The sequence below is a fragment of the Anguilla anguilla genome, chromosome 2, assembly GCF_013347855.1.
Source record: "Anguilla anguilla isolate fAngAng1 chromosome 2, fAngAng1.pri, whole genome shotgun sequence".
NCBI lineage: Eukaryota > Metazoa > Chordata > Actinopteri > Anguilliformes > Anguillidae > Anguilla > Anguilla anguilla.
This window is the reverse complement of record NC_049202.1, coordinates 58,784,759-58,801,088: the sequence shown is the minus strand read 5'-3', so window position 1 is coordinate 58,801,088 and position 16,330 is coordinate 58,784,759. Positions and strand designations below refer to the sequence as shown.

The window sequence follows — 16,330 nt, the reverse complement described above, 5'->3', positions numbered from 1 at the left end:
AAAACACCCCACCCCAACGCCCATGAAGCAGATGCTCTGTGATTTACGACATTCAACAGTCACTAGAGATATCAGACAGTACAGGGAATACTTACTGCATTCGATTAACAAGCACTGGGTATACAACTGAACCAGATATCCTACAAACTGATGTGACAGGCTTTCAGTTGAAAGGCTGTGGTTTCGACTCCCAGCTTGTGCAAGGTGCTTGAAGTTTAGTGAAATTATCCAGCTGTACAAAGGGATTAAACAGAAAAAATTGCTCTGCGTAAGAGAGCCTACTGAATGCCTGTTAATTACTTTACATTACGGGCATTTAGCAGTCACTCTTATACAGAGACTTACACTCAATGTATTGTGTGAATGCACTGTGTTAATGTACTGTGTGAATGCACTGTGTTAATGTACTCTGTTAATGCACTGTGTTAATGTACTCTGTTAATGCACTGTGTTAATGTACTGTGTGAATGCACTGTGTTATTGTACTGTGTGAATGCACTGTGTTAATGTACTGTGTTAATGCGCTATGTTAATGCACTGTATTAATGTACTGTGTGAATGCACTGTGTTATTGTACTGTGTGAATGCACTGTGTTAATGTACTGCGTTAATGTACTGTGTACATGCACTGTGTTAATGTACTGTGTTAATGCGCTATGTTAATGCACTGTATTAATGTACTGTGTTAATGCACTGTGTTAACATGCTGTGACAGTAGAATGCACTGTGTGGGAATCCACATACAGACCTTCTTTGATGTATGAGTAATAATTCAAATTTGCAAGTTAAATGCCTGTCTCTTTTACTCGCTTGATAAATTTCACAGAAGCTGGAGGTTGTGAGGATGTGGTTTACTCAACTGTGAACAAGAAGAGGATGAAGAAGAACACAGATGGTGAGAGATTGTCTACTTGTTCTGTGAACGTAAAAATAGTGTATTGTAGCTTATATGCTATGAAATTTTTTTTGTGATTTTGAAAGTGTATTCATGAAGGCATAAATGCTCATTTCTCTCTTTCTCTCTCTGTATTTGTCTCTCTCTCTCTGTCTGTCATTCTCTCTCAATCTCAAATGTCCAAGAAGCTGAAGGAGCTAATGATGTTGTTTATTCAACCCTGGCCTTGGAGGACCAGAAGAAGAAGAAGAAGGAGAAGAACACTGAGAGTAAGATTAACACTGACTTTCCCTGTATCACAGAAAAATAAACAATATTTTAAAAAAGAATAATGTATTCACAGCAAATTACAGACCATATAGCTGACAACCAGCATGGGTGAATCAGTCAGGTCTCCTCAATTCAGTACTGAAATTATTGGAATCTATCAGTCTCCCATAGGGTACCAATTGTCACCAGCATACAGCAAAATGGCTGGCCTTAAGTCAAATCACAGTGCACATTTTACATTGCATTGCAGGCATTTAGCAGTCACTCTTATATAGAGACTTGCACTCAATGTATTGTGTTAATGCACTGTGTTAATGTACTGTGTGAATGCACTGTGTTAATGTTCTGTGTTAATGTACTGTGTGAATGCACTGTGTTAATGTACTGCGTTAATGTACTGTGTAAATGCACTGTGTTAATGTACTGCGTTAATGTACTGTGTAAATGCACTGTGTTAATGTACTGTGTTAATGCACTGTGTTAATATACTCTGACAGTAGAATGCACTGTGTGGGAATCCACATACAGACCTTCTTTGATGTAATGAATAATTCAAATTTGCAAGTTAAATGCCTGTCTCTTTTACTTGCTTGATAAATTTCATAGAAGCTGGAGGTTGTGAGGATGTGGTTTACTCAACTGTGAACCAGAAGAGGATGAAGAAGAACACAGATGGTGAGAGAAGATTGTCTACCTGTTCTGTGAACGTAAAAATGGTGTATTGTAGCTTATATGCTATGAAATTCTTTTTGTGATTTTGAAAGTGTATTCAGGAAGGCATAAATGCTCATTTCTCTCTTTCTCTCTCTGTATCTGTCTCTCTCTTTGTCTGTCATTCTCTCTCTATCTTTCTCTCTCAATCTCAATTGTCCAAGAAGCTGAAGGCGCTAATGATGTTGTTTATTCAACCCTGGCCTTGGAGGACCAAAAGAAGGAGAAGAAGAAGAAGAAGAAAGAGAAGAACACTGCGAGTAAGATTGATACTGACTTTACCTGTGTCACAGAAAAATAAACATTGTACATTGACAGGAGCACATTTTAATCCCCCCGTGGACTGAAATACACACGTTGTGATGGAATTAACACTGAACCCTTAAAACCTCATCTTGAAAGTAGACACAAGCAAAATCATTCTCTATGCTGCGCTACAGGTTTGATCTCAGCTCTCTGCCTCCCCCTGCAGATGGCGACGCAGATGTGCTGTATTCCACAGTCAGGACTGGACAAAGAGAGCAACACTGGCTCCCTGATCCTCTGCCTTTATAGTTTCCTCCAGACCAGGTTTTACTTCATGCTGGTTATAAAGCGCTGCATTCTCGTATAGATGCCTGACCTTGAGGATCAGTACAGCACAGTACAGATCAGCATTTCCCCTCCCCATTTCAAATATTTCTGAATGTGTTTTTACTTTATTTTTTACTGACTATAAAATATTGTGTCAAAGCTTAGGTTCAGATTAATGAAATATGGCATAAAAGGACTGCTTTTGACTTTTAGTGTATAGTGGATAAGATTAGGATTTTGACAGTGGAAACATGGTCTTAGATCAGTGCTCCCACTACATGATACTTTATGAATATGGGTCTGGATCTTTATTCAACACAGAAGAATTATCTGCTCCTTATTTCAACATGCATCTGCTTTCACTGTATTTTATTTACCTATAGACCTGTAATAGATGTACTTCAATATTATCTGAAAGTGAATCCTGAAGGGGTTATATGGTTTCTTTTAATTAAAAATGCTGAAAACAGTAAATCAAATTATTTCAAGACTACTTTAAAGATGATTCTAGATAGACATAAATAAAAATATGAAAAAAGGCTTTTTGAACAATCGCAGATGTTAATGCCTGAAAAAAAAGAGAGAGATTACAGATATGATGCAACGCAAAAGCATTAGATACCTCAATGAACCAAAATAAATGAGTAAATCACATCACCCGTTCTAGGAGCGTCTCGGTGCTCACCAGTGACCCCTTCTGGCCAACTGGGTGACTACAGTCTGCATGCACAACCCCGGTAAAAGTTGTTCTCTGACTCCTGGCGGCCTGCAAAGAAGAATCATGTGTTTTAGCGGAGAGTGTGTGCTTTTCCGCAATGTCACTAACTAAACGAGAAAACAAAAAAAAAAAAAATGCACAAACACACATATGCAGAGGTTTCCAGAACCAAGAGAAAATTTGGGTAAGAGAAAATAAAATGAATAAGTCAACCCATTCCTAGAGGAACTCCAAGCTTGCATCGCCTGGTCTTGATTTAATTGATTTATCTTTCAATTAAATAAAGTTTTTCCGCAATTGTAAAGCACTTTACGCAGAGACGCTGTCACAGATACGCTTTACAGTGAACTTAGAAAATCTCTGGGGTTCTTTGGGCTGGCGGCGTGATTCATCCGGATAGAGCACAGAATTCCAGCACGGTGACGTGCTCCGCGGACTGGCATAACATCCTGACAGTGCTGGTGCCAGGCATGGACGGACAGGAGTGCTGCTTCGCCCGGCCAAGCCCGGATCGGCCAAACCCCACTTGAGTGCAAGGGACTCTACACAGTCCGCCTGCAGAGAGCGCTAATTGCAAACGTTCATAAACATATAACAATACGAAACCGTCCCTTGGTCTTCCCTTCTTATGCTATCACTATCCATACATCCATCCACCCATGTCCTGTTCATCTAACCATCCATTCCCTGTTAATCCGAAGCAATCACAAATTTCCACCACAACAGCGCCTGACCTGGATAATCAGGTGACGGCAACCTGTCTTAGCCAGCTGCGTTGATGTTTTATCCCGCCACAGCAATGACGTGCCTCAGCTAGTGTAGGCTATGTGGTGATTTACTGTGTCATTGTGACAATAGGCCTACGAGTTTCTTTGAATTTGGGAAACAGGAAATGAAATCCAAGAAGGTGTAGGCTACAGTTTAAATTTTATGAAAGTCCTGCAATAGCGTTACTGAATTTGTATTTTTTATATCTTGGTGGGGGGGGGGGGGGGGGGGGGGGGGGGGGGGGGGGTTCAATGAAAATACAAACGTTATTAACAGCTGCTAAGCATACCCGGGTCATAACTGAAACTGCATCCTTGGAAAAGAAACGTATTTTACAGGTATTCCAAAAAGCCGTATTTTCATTCAACATCAAAAGTCACAAATTTAAATCTGATGATAGGCTACCGCGATAAGGTCATCTTGTTTGCGAGCCAGCTGCTCAGTGACAGGACAAACGCCATGCAGAAACATTTATTTACTTCCTTACTTAGGCTACTTATTTATTCATCCGTTTGCTATCTTTTCATTTTTACCTTACCGCGAAGACTTTGTGACGGATGGACTGAAGCGCGGGTGGCCCTTTAAGAGAAGAAGAGGAGGGGGCTTAGAGCTGGGTTACGGCTCTGTTTTTGTGTCCCTGTCAGTGAGCAAGCGAGTAGCCATCGAGTGAGTGGTCGGCAATGACGGAGGCTCAGCGAAAGGCGAGGTAAGGGCATCTGGGAATCTCTTTCTAACTTCAAAGTCGGTTTGAGTTGAAATATTAAAATAAACGGAGTAATGAATTGCTCTTCGAATTCTGATGATAAATGAATCGAAATTTTTCCCATCCACTCGCGGCTAATTCCCGGCGACGGGTGGCACAGATCTAACGGTATCCGTTTCCTTTTCGTTTGCTCCCCGTTCAGCACGGATATCTCAATTCTCCGACCTGCTTCCCTTTGTTTACATGCGTCCACGTGTGGTGGTGTAACTTGTGTTTTGGTATCCCAGCGAGAAATTCGTTTTGGGAACTGCCCTGTGATATCTCTGACCGAGTGCAACGGTGGGAAACAAGAAAGGATACGCACAATACGGGTGATGGGTTTAGCAGTAAATCTGCCGACGGTTACCGTTGTCGACTATCGCAGTAGGCTAAAAAACTCATATTGAACGATGTTCAGTGGTTTCCCGTAACGACGAGAAAGGAAATATCTTTTCGGTTCGCTGGGATAACGGTTCTTCCACGTGTCACGCCATATAACAAACAATGAAATATAATATCTTATTCGAGTACAGTTGGCAATTCATATCTGTATTAAAGAAAAAATGTTTTGAGCGTCACTAACAGTATCCCTACGGAACAGCAATAGGCTATGTTTATATTCATTGGCCGGAATATGTCTGTGCTCAAGAAGCAAACTCTTGATTGCAACCTGAAGCTGTTCTGACGATGACCATGGAAAAAATCGTTTTTTTCCCCCTTCCAATTTATGATTCCCAACACAGGGGAGAGGGTGGGTCTGTTTCTTTTCTGAGTCACCATTATTTACAGATGTTCCCGATTTGCGATGTTTTTTTGTGACGCATATTCCAATTAGGTTACACAACGGGTGATCAAATTTGAAACCCTTGACGTTGATTAAATGTTCCGAAAATAATTATCTGTTGCTGCAGACGGGGAAACAACAATGAAGGCATCCAGAAAACAATGGCTGTTTCTAGTGAGATGTGAATACACAGGTCTATATGATACGGGGCTGTAATTATACTTAAAAAAACAATTAGGCTGCCACACAAGCAGTGCTGTTTTTGTCTGATTTAGGGGAAGATATAATTAGCTAAACACGGTGCAGGCTTTAGTGTACACTTGCCGAGCTTATTAGTTTATTATTACACTCTGCACGTGTAGCCTATTTTTCAGTCACTGAAAAAAATTAAATGTACATATGTTTAAAATATCGAATAAGCTTTAAATATAGAAAAAACATAGCTCACATAGCATTTTTTTAAATGAACATCATCTATACAATTATGTATGTGTAACTTTTGTCTAAATAACTTTTATCATTCATAATGAAATATATTTTATAATGTGTGTAGTGTCTATTATCAATCTGATGCACACAGGTGCATGGATATGTTGGCGCTATAATGTGGTTTGTTTGTGTTTTTTCCCCCCTCGTGTGCTAATACACTGAGACTCACATTAAAATGCACATGAATTATATGTTTCAAACTGTTGGATAGGCATTGTTTTGTGCCCGGAAATGGTAGGAAAATGGTTGGCAAGAAATTTATGGACCATGCGTCTGTTGATAGAGCAACAGGCAGGTTTGTTTGTCATTCCCAATGGAGCTATGTGGTATTCTTCACTGTGTTGGGGCACAAGAACTGTGCTGTGACTAGCCTATATTAGGGCACAGGCATTGCACAGGTAGTACAGGGAATGTGGTGCCTCTTTTAGTAGCGACAGATCAGTTTTATTTCTCTTTCTCAATCTCTCGCTCTCTCTGTTTTTCTCAGAGAGTTGTGGGCTTGTGGATCCGGTTTTGATGTTTAGGGGACTAGTCTCTGCGCACATTTGGGCAAAGTATGATTTTTATAGTTTTGTGAATGACCTAGATCTATTTCAGAATGTTTGGTGTAATCAGGGGCAGGGAACTGTCAATTTGTATTAGTTTGGAGCAACCTGGTTCGTCTTGTGGATTATTGGTGTGTTATGGTTATGGGTGGGGGGGTGGGTGGAGGGGCTAGGACGGGGGGTTCATTTATTGATTTGTATGTGTAGGGGATATGGTTTACTAAAAGATATCAAAAGTCTCTTTCTCATTCTCTCTGTCTCTGGGATATGCCAGGCTGCCTTTGCTACAACTTGCAATATAAAAACATACTTTAAAACATAAAGTACAGAGATGGGGAGCATTCTCATTTGCTCTTGTCCACACAGGACAACATCATCCTCCAGATTCACTTCCAGGGTAAATTGTTTGTGATGTCACTGTACTCATACAACAAAACATGAGACAGGCTCTTTCAATCATAAAGTAGGCTACATCAGTAGCAACCGACAGAACAACGGTGATGGTGATTGGTCAATACTTTCTGGCACCTTCCTGTTAATTCCTGCAGGAATTCTTGGAAGTGTAGCCAGAAATGATCGACCAATCACCATCAAGGTTGTACTGTTGGGTGTTATCAGCATGCCTTTCATGATTGGTGGAGCTCTTCTCTTTTTTTCTATAAAGTGACATCACAGCAGTCTTACCCCTATTTCATCACCGACTGCTGCAATCAATCACTGACATATGGGGTCTGGCTGAGATGGTGTACGTAGCTGTTTTTTTCTTTTCTTTTCTAGCTTACCTGCTTTCATGCAAAAAACTTCTAAATAATAAATAAACAGGTTGCATCATCATAGCCCTTTATTTAAGTGTGTATTACTTGTCTTTTTATAGGTGGTAGATTTGGTGAGTTGTAATGACGAATAGACAGGCAACACACTTCTGTGTGGACGGGTTACATTTTTTAGGCTGGACTAGGCTTGCAGCTGGCTAGCAGACATGTAGCATCTGTGCTACATTAGCATCATATGTTCATTTGATCGGTGGTGTAGACGTTGCCACCTCAAAATTCCATGCCCCCACTGCTCATAGCTGGGTAGGAGCGGGAATGCAGGGAACAAGGCACCCTGATGGCTTTGCCCTGCCAGGAGCAGGGTGCGTTTAATTTGACTGCGGTTCCCTAGCTTACCGCTGGGCTAGTTCCTCCCCGCAGGATGCCAGACATCCACAGGATTGCAACTACCCTCAGGCCCTTATTCATGAAACATTTTTAGAGTAATTCCACTGATCTGGGATCGGTCTTGTTTTTTAGGTCATAATGGATGAGGTTAGGCTAGGTGCTGGAGTAAACTGATCCTGGACTCTGAGAGGTTTCATTAGCGGGGCCCTCGGTTAGAGATGCACCTCTCCTCTGATTGGCTCCTCGTGTGGGCATGGCCGATGACACTTTTGAGGGCCACACATTCGAGGGCCGGCATTTGCAAAGTTGAAAACTGTGGAGAAACAAACAAACCAGAAAAAAACAATAAACAACTAGGAAAGTATTATTATTCTTAAAGCATTTAAAACAGCATTACTGTTTGTCACTACTGATGGAAGAGTCACTCTTCCTCATTGGGTGGAGCTAAAAAGAATTGTCAATCAGGGACTTGTTTGGACAAATCGAAAGACCTGGCTCACCACAGCGTCACACAATGATTGGTCAAAGCCAGCGAGCCGCTGTTCACATACTGTAACCCCGCTCATCGGCGGTTGACCGAGCCATCGCTGCTTTCAGAAGGAGCGCTGCGGGAGATCTGAGCTATGCATTCTGACAGAGAGCGCTGGGAGAGGCTGTAGGCTGGGGAGTTCAAGGCGGTCACCTCCGAGATTGGCAGATTTTCAGGGCGTTGCCGTGACAGCAGACATACTGGGCGAAGTCTGTTCTGGGCAATTTAAATTACAGAGACATAGCATTTATTCACTCTGATGGCATGCATCAAGTGCAGCACAATGAGTTTGTCACAAAATGTAAGAGAAGCTTCACCTTTGGCTTGTCTCGGTGGACAACTCACTTATTTAAGATGACTTCGATAGAAAGGTTAATTTACCCTCTGTTTCTGTTTTATTATTTGATTTTGTGTAAATTTCACCCTTATAGTAAACAAATTGTCTGTTTTTTTCCAGTGTTAAGTACTTTGAGCTGCTTTTCTCCTTGTTTGAAGGTTGCTTCTCAAATGTATGCATATTATACATTTGCAGAAACTCTCCTATAGAGAGATTTACACAGCTTACATCCATTACATACAATCAATTTGCACAGCTGGATATTTCATGGAGCATTTGAGGGCCCTGTTTCACATGCGTGGCTAACTAAGTTAACCCGATTAGATTGTTGACATTTTGGGGATGAACCACAGATTTTCGGTTTTAATGAAGCAAGTTCACAATTTAGGCGGTATTGTTCCCAGGGGGTGGTGGTGGTGGTAGTGGTGGTGGGGGGGTTGAATTAGCCTAGCGGAAATTCCAAAAGGGTTTTTTAGTAGAGTTAATGAAACATTACATTACATTACATTTATTTGGCAGACACGTTTATCCAAGGCAATGTACAATAAGTGCATACCAAAGGTCATTAGAACAACTTACAAAAGGATGAACTGCATGGTCACCTTCCGATAATACAGGAGCTGCAGCACCCAGCCACCGGGTCAGCGCAGGTGCCCCCAGGGATGCCCTCCACCAGCGGCCTGTTGGCACTGTGCTGCAGCACAAGCTCCTCAGCAGGGGTGAAGGCTGATCACCAACACCCCCCCGTATGATCCCACCCCCACAGTCTTCCTCACCTCAGTCTTTTCCTTGTTGGTGGCATTGGGGTCAGTTTTGTAGGTTAGCCACTTGTACATGAACTATTTGATCGTTTTAAAGAGGCTTTTTTTAAAAAGATTTTTTGATATTTGACTTTGACCCACTGCCATGTACTTCAGTAACTGCTGTCAGATGCCCTGGGAAGCCAATGAAAGGAATATGATTCCATGTTTCAATATGGTGACATCAGAAAGCACAAGCATCCAATTTGGGGGACCATGGTAATTGAACCTGTGACATTTGGGTTGCAAGTCCTATGCTGCTGCTCTTAGCTGAAATGTATTATAATTATTATTATTATTATTATTATTATTATTATCATTATTATTATTATTATCATTATTATTATTATTATTAATGAGACTGTGACTAAAGCCAGGATTGATTCAGCAGGAAAGAGCTATAAGATAAATGCCCCCATCTGGCTTGAGTGAGACAACAGCATTGGTTGTGCGAGGGGCAGTTCGTCACCATCAGCGTAAGTGGGCCATATTCTGGATCCTCTGTTCAAAGAAAGAGAAATTATCCCAAGCGCGCGAGGCCTAGTGCAGGTCAGTGTCCCATGACCGGCCGAAGGCAGAGGAGTCGCTCATTCTCACATGTTATTCATTTTTTCTGGTATTTTGAAGAGATTTCACAGCAAAATAGTGGCTGGCTCATCTTGGTCATTAGACCCCCATTCACTTTGGAATTCCTTTTGGATGGACCAGTCAAATCTGAAAAAACAAGGGAGCGGTCAGTGACAGAACAAAAAACATACCTTAAGGTATGAATGTTCATAATATCATAACCCATGAATGCATTTTTTTTGGTGAACTACCCCTTTAAATTAAATGAGGCAGCAGTCTGAAATGTGTTGATTTGGTAGAAGTGGGCAGTGGGAGGTGGACCAGGGCAGGGTGGGGCCGCGTGTTATTTTCCATCCATTCAATAACAGAAAAAGAAAAGGATTCCCACGGGAGAGACTGGAATGCCTGGAGAGAGAGCGTCACCTGGTGTGAGTCACAGTGGGGGGGTTTAAGGGGGCTCTGCAGAGCGTCCCTGAGTCACCCTGACAGGCTCAGTTTGGGGTGGGGAATGAGGCACCGTCCGTCCGTCTGGAGAATGGCCAGACCCCTCTGTCCCCTCCCTCTCCCCTCTTTCTCTCCTCCCTCTCCCTTCCCTCTCTCCTCCGGAGCTTCGAAGCTTCCATCTGCTGTGGAAAGATCTGCACTCAGCTGCTGGTTTCACAACAGGTCCTGTTCTGACTGTGTGCGTGTGTGTGTGTGTCTGTTAATGTGTGTCTGTGAGTGTGTATGTGTGTGTGTGTGTGTGTGTGTGTGTGTCTGTGAGTGTGTATGTATGTGTGTGTGTGTGTGTGTGTGCGTGTGTCTGTGAGTGTGTGTGAGTGTGTGTGTGTGTGTGTCTGTATGTGTGTATATTCCCAGTGAGAGGCCTGGTGTGTGAACTGTGACTGTCGGTGTGTAACGGGTGTATCAGCAAATTCCTTGTGTGATTTTGGATGGCCAGCTGTGCCAAAAGTAAATGTAAAAATGAGTGTATACAATTCAAGAAACAAAGAAACATGGTTTTCTCTCACACTCTTTCTTTTTTCTTTTTTCACTGTCTCACAGACAATCTCTCCCCCCCCCTCTCTTTTTAATGAAGTCCTATATTTTTTGTGTTGGAACAATGTCTCAATAAAAGGGGTTTTAAAAATCTAAATCTCTCTTTCTCTGTCTCTCTCTGTTTGTCTCTTTCTTTCTCTTTCTCGCTCTCTTTTCTTAAATGTAAAAAAAAACAAACCAACAACAACAAAAAACAGCAGTTATAATTTCTTGAGTTTGGGGAGAACTCTGAGGGCTGTGGTGTTTAATGTAGAGGGTTTAACAGGCTAGCGTAGCCAGGCTGTGTCCCTCTCGCTGGCGGGCTGACGGGCGGGGCGGGGCCAGAGGAAATGGCAGGACTGATTTAGGTCTCCTGGGAGGCGTGAGGTGGAGCACCCTTTCCTGTAACCCTCTCCCAACCCGGCGCACGGCTGATGCTAATCTGCAGCGCTACCGTCCAGCGACAGCCTGGGTGCATATTATTGGCAATGTACACAGAAGACAGCTCTGCTGTGGATCTGAATTTTTATTTTGGGATTAAGTACATACTTGCACATATAGAATGCATGTATAGTTGAGCTAGTGGCAGCCAATAACTGGAAAACACCAGTTTCCAGCATGGTTCTAAATTAGTGAAGGTGCAATTATATGTAAATTAGTAGACCTGATTCAACATTAGTATCAGCCTACAGCATATACGATTTTTCTTTAGTATCAGACTCCTGCAGATCTGATTTTACGTTAGTATCAGACTCCAGCAGGTCTGATTTTACATTAGTATCAGACTACTGCAGATCTGATTTTACATTAGTATCAGACAACTGCAGATATGATTTTTCATTAGTATTAGACTCCAGAAGATCAGATTTTTCATTAGTATCAGACTCCAGCTGGGTGGTTAGACTTCAGCTGGGCATGCCCATCAGAGCCCGGATAGCTCAGTCGGTAGAGCATCAGACTTTTAATCTGAGGGTCCAGGGTTCAAGTCCCTGTTCGGGCAGCATTCTTTGCACTGTTTGAGTGGTTATAGGCAGCAGTTTTTAAGATCTTGTACCCCAACTATTTGTGAAAAGCCGCATATTGTGGTTGGTTGATCCATATGGTTAGTTGATCTCCTCACATGGAAATCAGATTTTATATTAGTATCAGACTCCAGCCGATCAGATTTTACACTAGTATCAGACTCCAGCTGGGTGATCAGACTCTAGCTGGGCATGCCCCGGATCGATCAGTCAGTAGAGCATCAGACTTTTAATCTGAGATGTTTGCAGTGTTTGAATGGTAATAGTATAGGCATTTTACATTACTATCAAACAACAGATCTGATTTTACGTTCGTATCTACAGCAGATCTGATTTTACATTTGTATCTACAGCAGATCTGATTTTACATTCGTATCTACAGCAGATCTGATTTTACATTAGTATCAGACTGCAGCAGATCTGACTTTACATGAGTGCCAAGCTACAGATGTTAGAACTGTTTGGACTGATGGAGGATAACTTTCAGCCCATCTGGGCAGCTGCTTGGCTTCGTCATCCTGTTGGCAACGAAAACGATGTTCTTTCCCCTGCTCGGAAAGGGTCGCTTTGCAGAGCAGCTTTCCCTGAGAATCCATTCCTGCCTGCCTTTCCAGGCCTCACGGACAGTTTGCCGGCATGGTATTATTGCGTGTGGTGATGCAATAAGATGGTGGTCTTCATCATACACGCATGCCAGCTTTGCTTTGGAAATTGTACTCATTTCTGCTGTTTGAACCGTTTTATCAGAGCAATCATCTCTGTTAAAATTTGTCCTCTGCCTCGTCAGAATTTCTATCAACATTTTGCTGATGTATCACTTTATTTTTGTTAAGGTGGGGCCATTCTTGATTGGCCTTTATTTTCCTTTGTTTTGGTTAGTTAATAACAAAAAAAAGTTGAATTCCAAAAATAATGGAAAAACTAGGAGGACCAGAAATTCTGCTCTGGATTGGTGGGTCCTCTATGTTTCCTGTCTCGGTGCTGCTCCTGATTGGTCGGTCCTCTGGCGGTCTGGCGTTTTTTCTCGCCGAACAGCACAGCTTCATGCTCATTCACGTGTGGGTCACGAGGGGAAATTGGTTTTTGGGAGGGTCTTGAGGTGGGACACTCTCAGACCCTCTCAGAAGTGGAGTAGTTTCCCTGTGGTCAGAGAGTTGGCTGGCTGTGAGCACGTTGATGCTCTTTGAGTCTAAATCTAGAGGGGTGTAGTCTGCAGCACAGCCTCCCCAGACAGTCCCCTCCACCCCTCCCCCTTGCGCCAGTCAGAAGCTTTGTTGAGGTGAATCAGTCTGTTTCCCTCTCCGTTTGGTCACACTGTCATAGACTGTCTCTCAGCACTGTATGTTCAGTGTGTTCGGTGAGCGGTGGTTCATGGTTGGATTTTGGAAGTGTCTGCCAAACAGGTAGGCGTTTCCCTGGCAGTTACCTGTGTTGAGGTTGTCCCGTCTCCCTGCCGGTCCTGGAGCTAAGGGTTTGGAATGAGGCGCTTTTAGGGTTTGAAGGTCATGGAAACTGAAGGATGGTAGCCTTGCAGCAGAGGGAGTGCAGGTAGCTTTTCTGGCTGGATTTGGGAAATGTAGCCTATGTGTGGTGCAGGGGGGTGTGGGTGGTTGTGGGGTGGAGGGTATAGGGGGTGTGATGTGGGTGCTGGGGTAGGGTGTGTGGTGCGGTGGGGTGGGGGGATGGGGTGGACTACACCAGGTGTCCTGAGGGATTGTTGTGTCAGCGTTATGGATTTTGTTTGTAACTGTCTGTTTTTTCAGAGTACATCATCCCAGTCCCGCTGATATTGAAGGACAGTTTTCAGCAGCCTAAAAAGAAGTGCTTGATTTATGATCTAATGGCACCTAACAGGCTGGTTTTATAGAGAGGGAAAACTATGTAACCATCTCACCAGTGTCTCAATTCTGTATGTGTATGAATTTGCAATCGTTTTGACTGATACATGAGTCAGGACAAAACTATTTCTCTTTCTCTGTCTCTTTTTGTCTCACTCTCTCACTTGGTCTTGTTCTCTCTCTTGCTCTCTTTCTCTCTCTTTCTCTGTCTCTTTGTGTTTGTGTTTATACCTCTGCGGTCTCTTTGGGTCTTCCTGTTCAGTGTCTGCATCTCTTCCTGTCCTCTTTCTCAGCATTTCACACAGGAAGTTCTCTAACCTGCTTGCCCTATTGCCCTCGGTCATCGAGGTGCTGTGTGTGTGTTTTTTTTTTTTTTGATGTGAAGAAGAACGGAGGGAAGGGGGGGACAGGAGAAAAGTAAGTTTCAGAGAGAGAGAGAGACGGAAAAAAGAAAGAGAGGCAGTGACTGAAATGGGCTCCACGGCTGCAGCGGTCTGGTAAGGAATCGGAGTCCTCTTTCCTTTCGAACCCCTGCTCCCCCCACTGCCTGCTGTTGGGTGTTCCCACGGGACTCAGGATAATGAATTTGATTGGGTCTAATAGCGTATTCCGGCGTGTGTGTGACGCCCAGCGTCAGGCCTGTGTTTCCTGGGCCAGCCAGAACACGGGTTGCTGAGATGCACTTGCCCTCTTTGGGTTGGGACAGCTGTCCTGCTAGTCCTGCCTTCTATCTGTAAATGAGTGTAAGTAAGTGTCTCTCCACAGAGGAGAGGTCACGTGCCTTTTTGGCTTGCTTTTCGGTGCCAACTGCAGCTGGCTCGCCCCTGTAACTCTCTGCAGCCACAGCGTTTCTCTTATCGTACGGCGCTAGAGCGTCCCCTCTGGTACGGAGGGTTAGTGTTAGGATTCGGAGAAGGGGCAGGGGTGGGAGGGGCAGGGTTTTCCCCATCTTGTGACAGAAGAGCTCTGTCTCTGGTGAAGGAGGTCAGGCTTTGGGGGAAGGGGGGACTGGGTTTTCCTTATCTTTCAGAGCTAGAGCACCCCTCTCTGGTGTGGGGGGTCAGGGTTAGTGTTAGGATGACTGACCAGCTCTGCAGATCAGAGCAGACCTGTGGGCCCAATGCCTCAACTCAGATACTTCAACCCTTCAGACAACAGCAAAATGCCTGCCAATCTCTGTGCTTTTAAAAGAAACATTGATTTCCGTTGCTTTTCGCCTATATTCGCCTAAAAAAAATGCGGTGGTGTGATTCGCTTAGATGCAACTTAAGTTTAGTTGAAATGTGCCAGGGATCTTAGTGGTATCTGAAAAAGGTCCCAGCCACTAAATAATATTTTAAACAGTTATTTAACCCCAGCCTACTTCTGTACAGATGGGTTCTTATTTTTCCTGCAGCCGTGATGTGGGTCGCTAAATGCAAAAAAGAAAGACATTCCAAGACTCTGTCTCGGTGTTCCCTGCTGAAGCCGTGTTGGCGTGTTCTGACCGGGGAAGCGCGCGCGGAGAACTGGCCGCCCGAGGCCAGAAATAACCTCAAAGATAATCTGTGGAATTTGGTTTCATTTGACTGGTAATCTTAACGGTCCGAGGGTGGGCGGGGGTGTTCCTTTGGGAGGGGAGACTTCCGATTGCTGGGAATAGCACAGAGGAGAAACGGAAGTGGTTGGGGTGGTGGGGTCGGGGCGGGGGGGAGACGACCAGAGGTGGCAGATGCATCGTGGAGAAATAGCCTTGAAGTCCTGTTGGGTTACTGCTGAGAAATAGCCTTAAAGTCCTGTTGGGTTACTGCTGAGAAATGGTCTTAAAGTCCTGTTGGGTTACTGCTGAGAAATGGCCTTAAAGTCCTGTTGGGTTAGTGCTAAGAAATGTCCTTAAAGTCCTGTTGGGTTACTGCTGAGAAATGGCCTTAAAGTCCTGTTGGGTTGCTTCTGTTGTTTGTGGTATGGTGATGCGAGGATTGGAGGATTTATATTTAAATTACGCTGGAGGTGTTATTAGTTTTTGCTTGTTTTTGAGGTCTTAGTTGGGTTTTGTTGGGGGTAGTGTTTGGACTGAGGTGCGTTCAAGTTCAGCGAACCAAGGCGAATGTTCGTGGCAAACATGTTTTCTTTGAACAGTTCAATTTGAACGGCTTTTTACGAACATTCCAAATTGTTTGCATTAAACGTAAACAAACATGGCGACGAGGGCATTTGTACTTGTACTCGCAGCCACTTCTGTAATCGTCGATGATAAAAAACAATAGCTAGTTAGCGAACAATAATAACATTGGCTAGCGTTAGCAATAACATTATTGAAAAAAACGATCACACTTAACGGCATCTTCAATTGAAATACCCATCTGGGAACATTTCCCTCAGTCCAGCGTCCATTTTTGTTCTCTGCAAACTACCTGTTTAGACCGTTCGCTTATGTTTGCAAACGTTCGCGGCGAACACAAAGCTAACAGAAAAAAGTTTGAAATAGTTTGCAAACGTTCGCCTTGTTCGCTGAACTTGAACACACTTCTGGTTTAGGGTGTGGTAGTTATTTGGGATTTGTTTGAAATGTTACTGGCTTTAGGT

The 16,330-nt window shown here is 43.4% G+C and overlaps 2 protein-coding genes and 1 non-coding gene across 7 annotated transcripts in view; all 3 read left to right on the top strand.

The window, feature by feature from the left end:
- The window catches only part of LOC118219848 (hemicentin-1-like), a 508,226-nt gene extending 504,459 nt beyond the window's left edge, over positions 1–3,767 (top strand). Inside the window, exons 61-65 of the mRNA XM_035403310.1 lie at positions 827–895; positions 1,081–1,164; positions 1,772–1,840; positions 2,041–2,136; positions 2,349–3,767. Coding sequence (XP_035259201.1) covers positions 827–895; positions 1,081–1,164; positions 1,772–1,840; positions 2,041–2,136; positions 2,349–2,431 — 401 coding nt within the window. The 3' untranslated portion in view covers positions 2,432–3,767. The remainder of the gene's footprint in view (positions 1–826; positions 896–1,080; positions 1,165–1,771; positions 1,841–2,040; positions 2,137–2,348) is intronic.
- Positions 3,768–4,202: 435 nt separating this feature from the next.
- LOC118219852 (KN motif and ankyrin repeat domain-containing protein 2-like) overlaps positions 4,203–16,330 on the top strand; it is a 33,519-nt gene continuing 21,391 nt past the window's right edge. Inside the window, exons 1-2 of one of the 5 annotated variants that reach the window (XM_035403327.1) lie at positions 4,203–4,273; positions 4,481–4,641. The gene's annotated coding sequence lies outside the window, so the exon portion shown is untranslated. Of the gene's footprint in view, positions 4,274–4,393; positions 4,642–13,076; positions 13,331–14,154; positions 14,263–16,330 lie in introns of those variants that run through there. The other 4 variants (XM_035403332.1, XM_035403326.1, XM_035403329.1 and 1 more) reach the window with 4 other exon arrangements.
- trnak-uuu lies at positions 11,833–11,905 on the top strand. Its single transcript has one exon. It is a non-coding gene; the product is annotated as a tRNA-Lys (tRNA).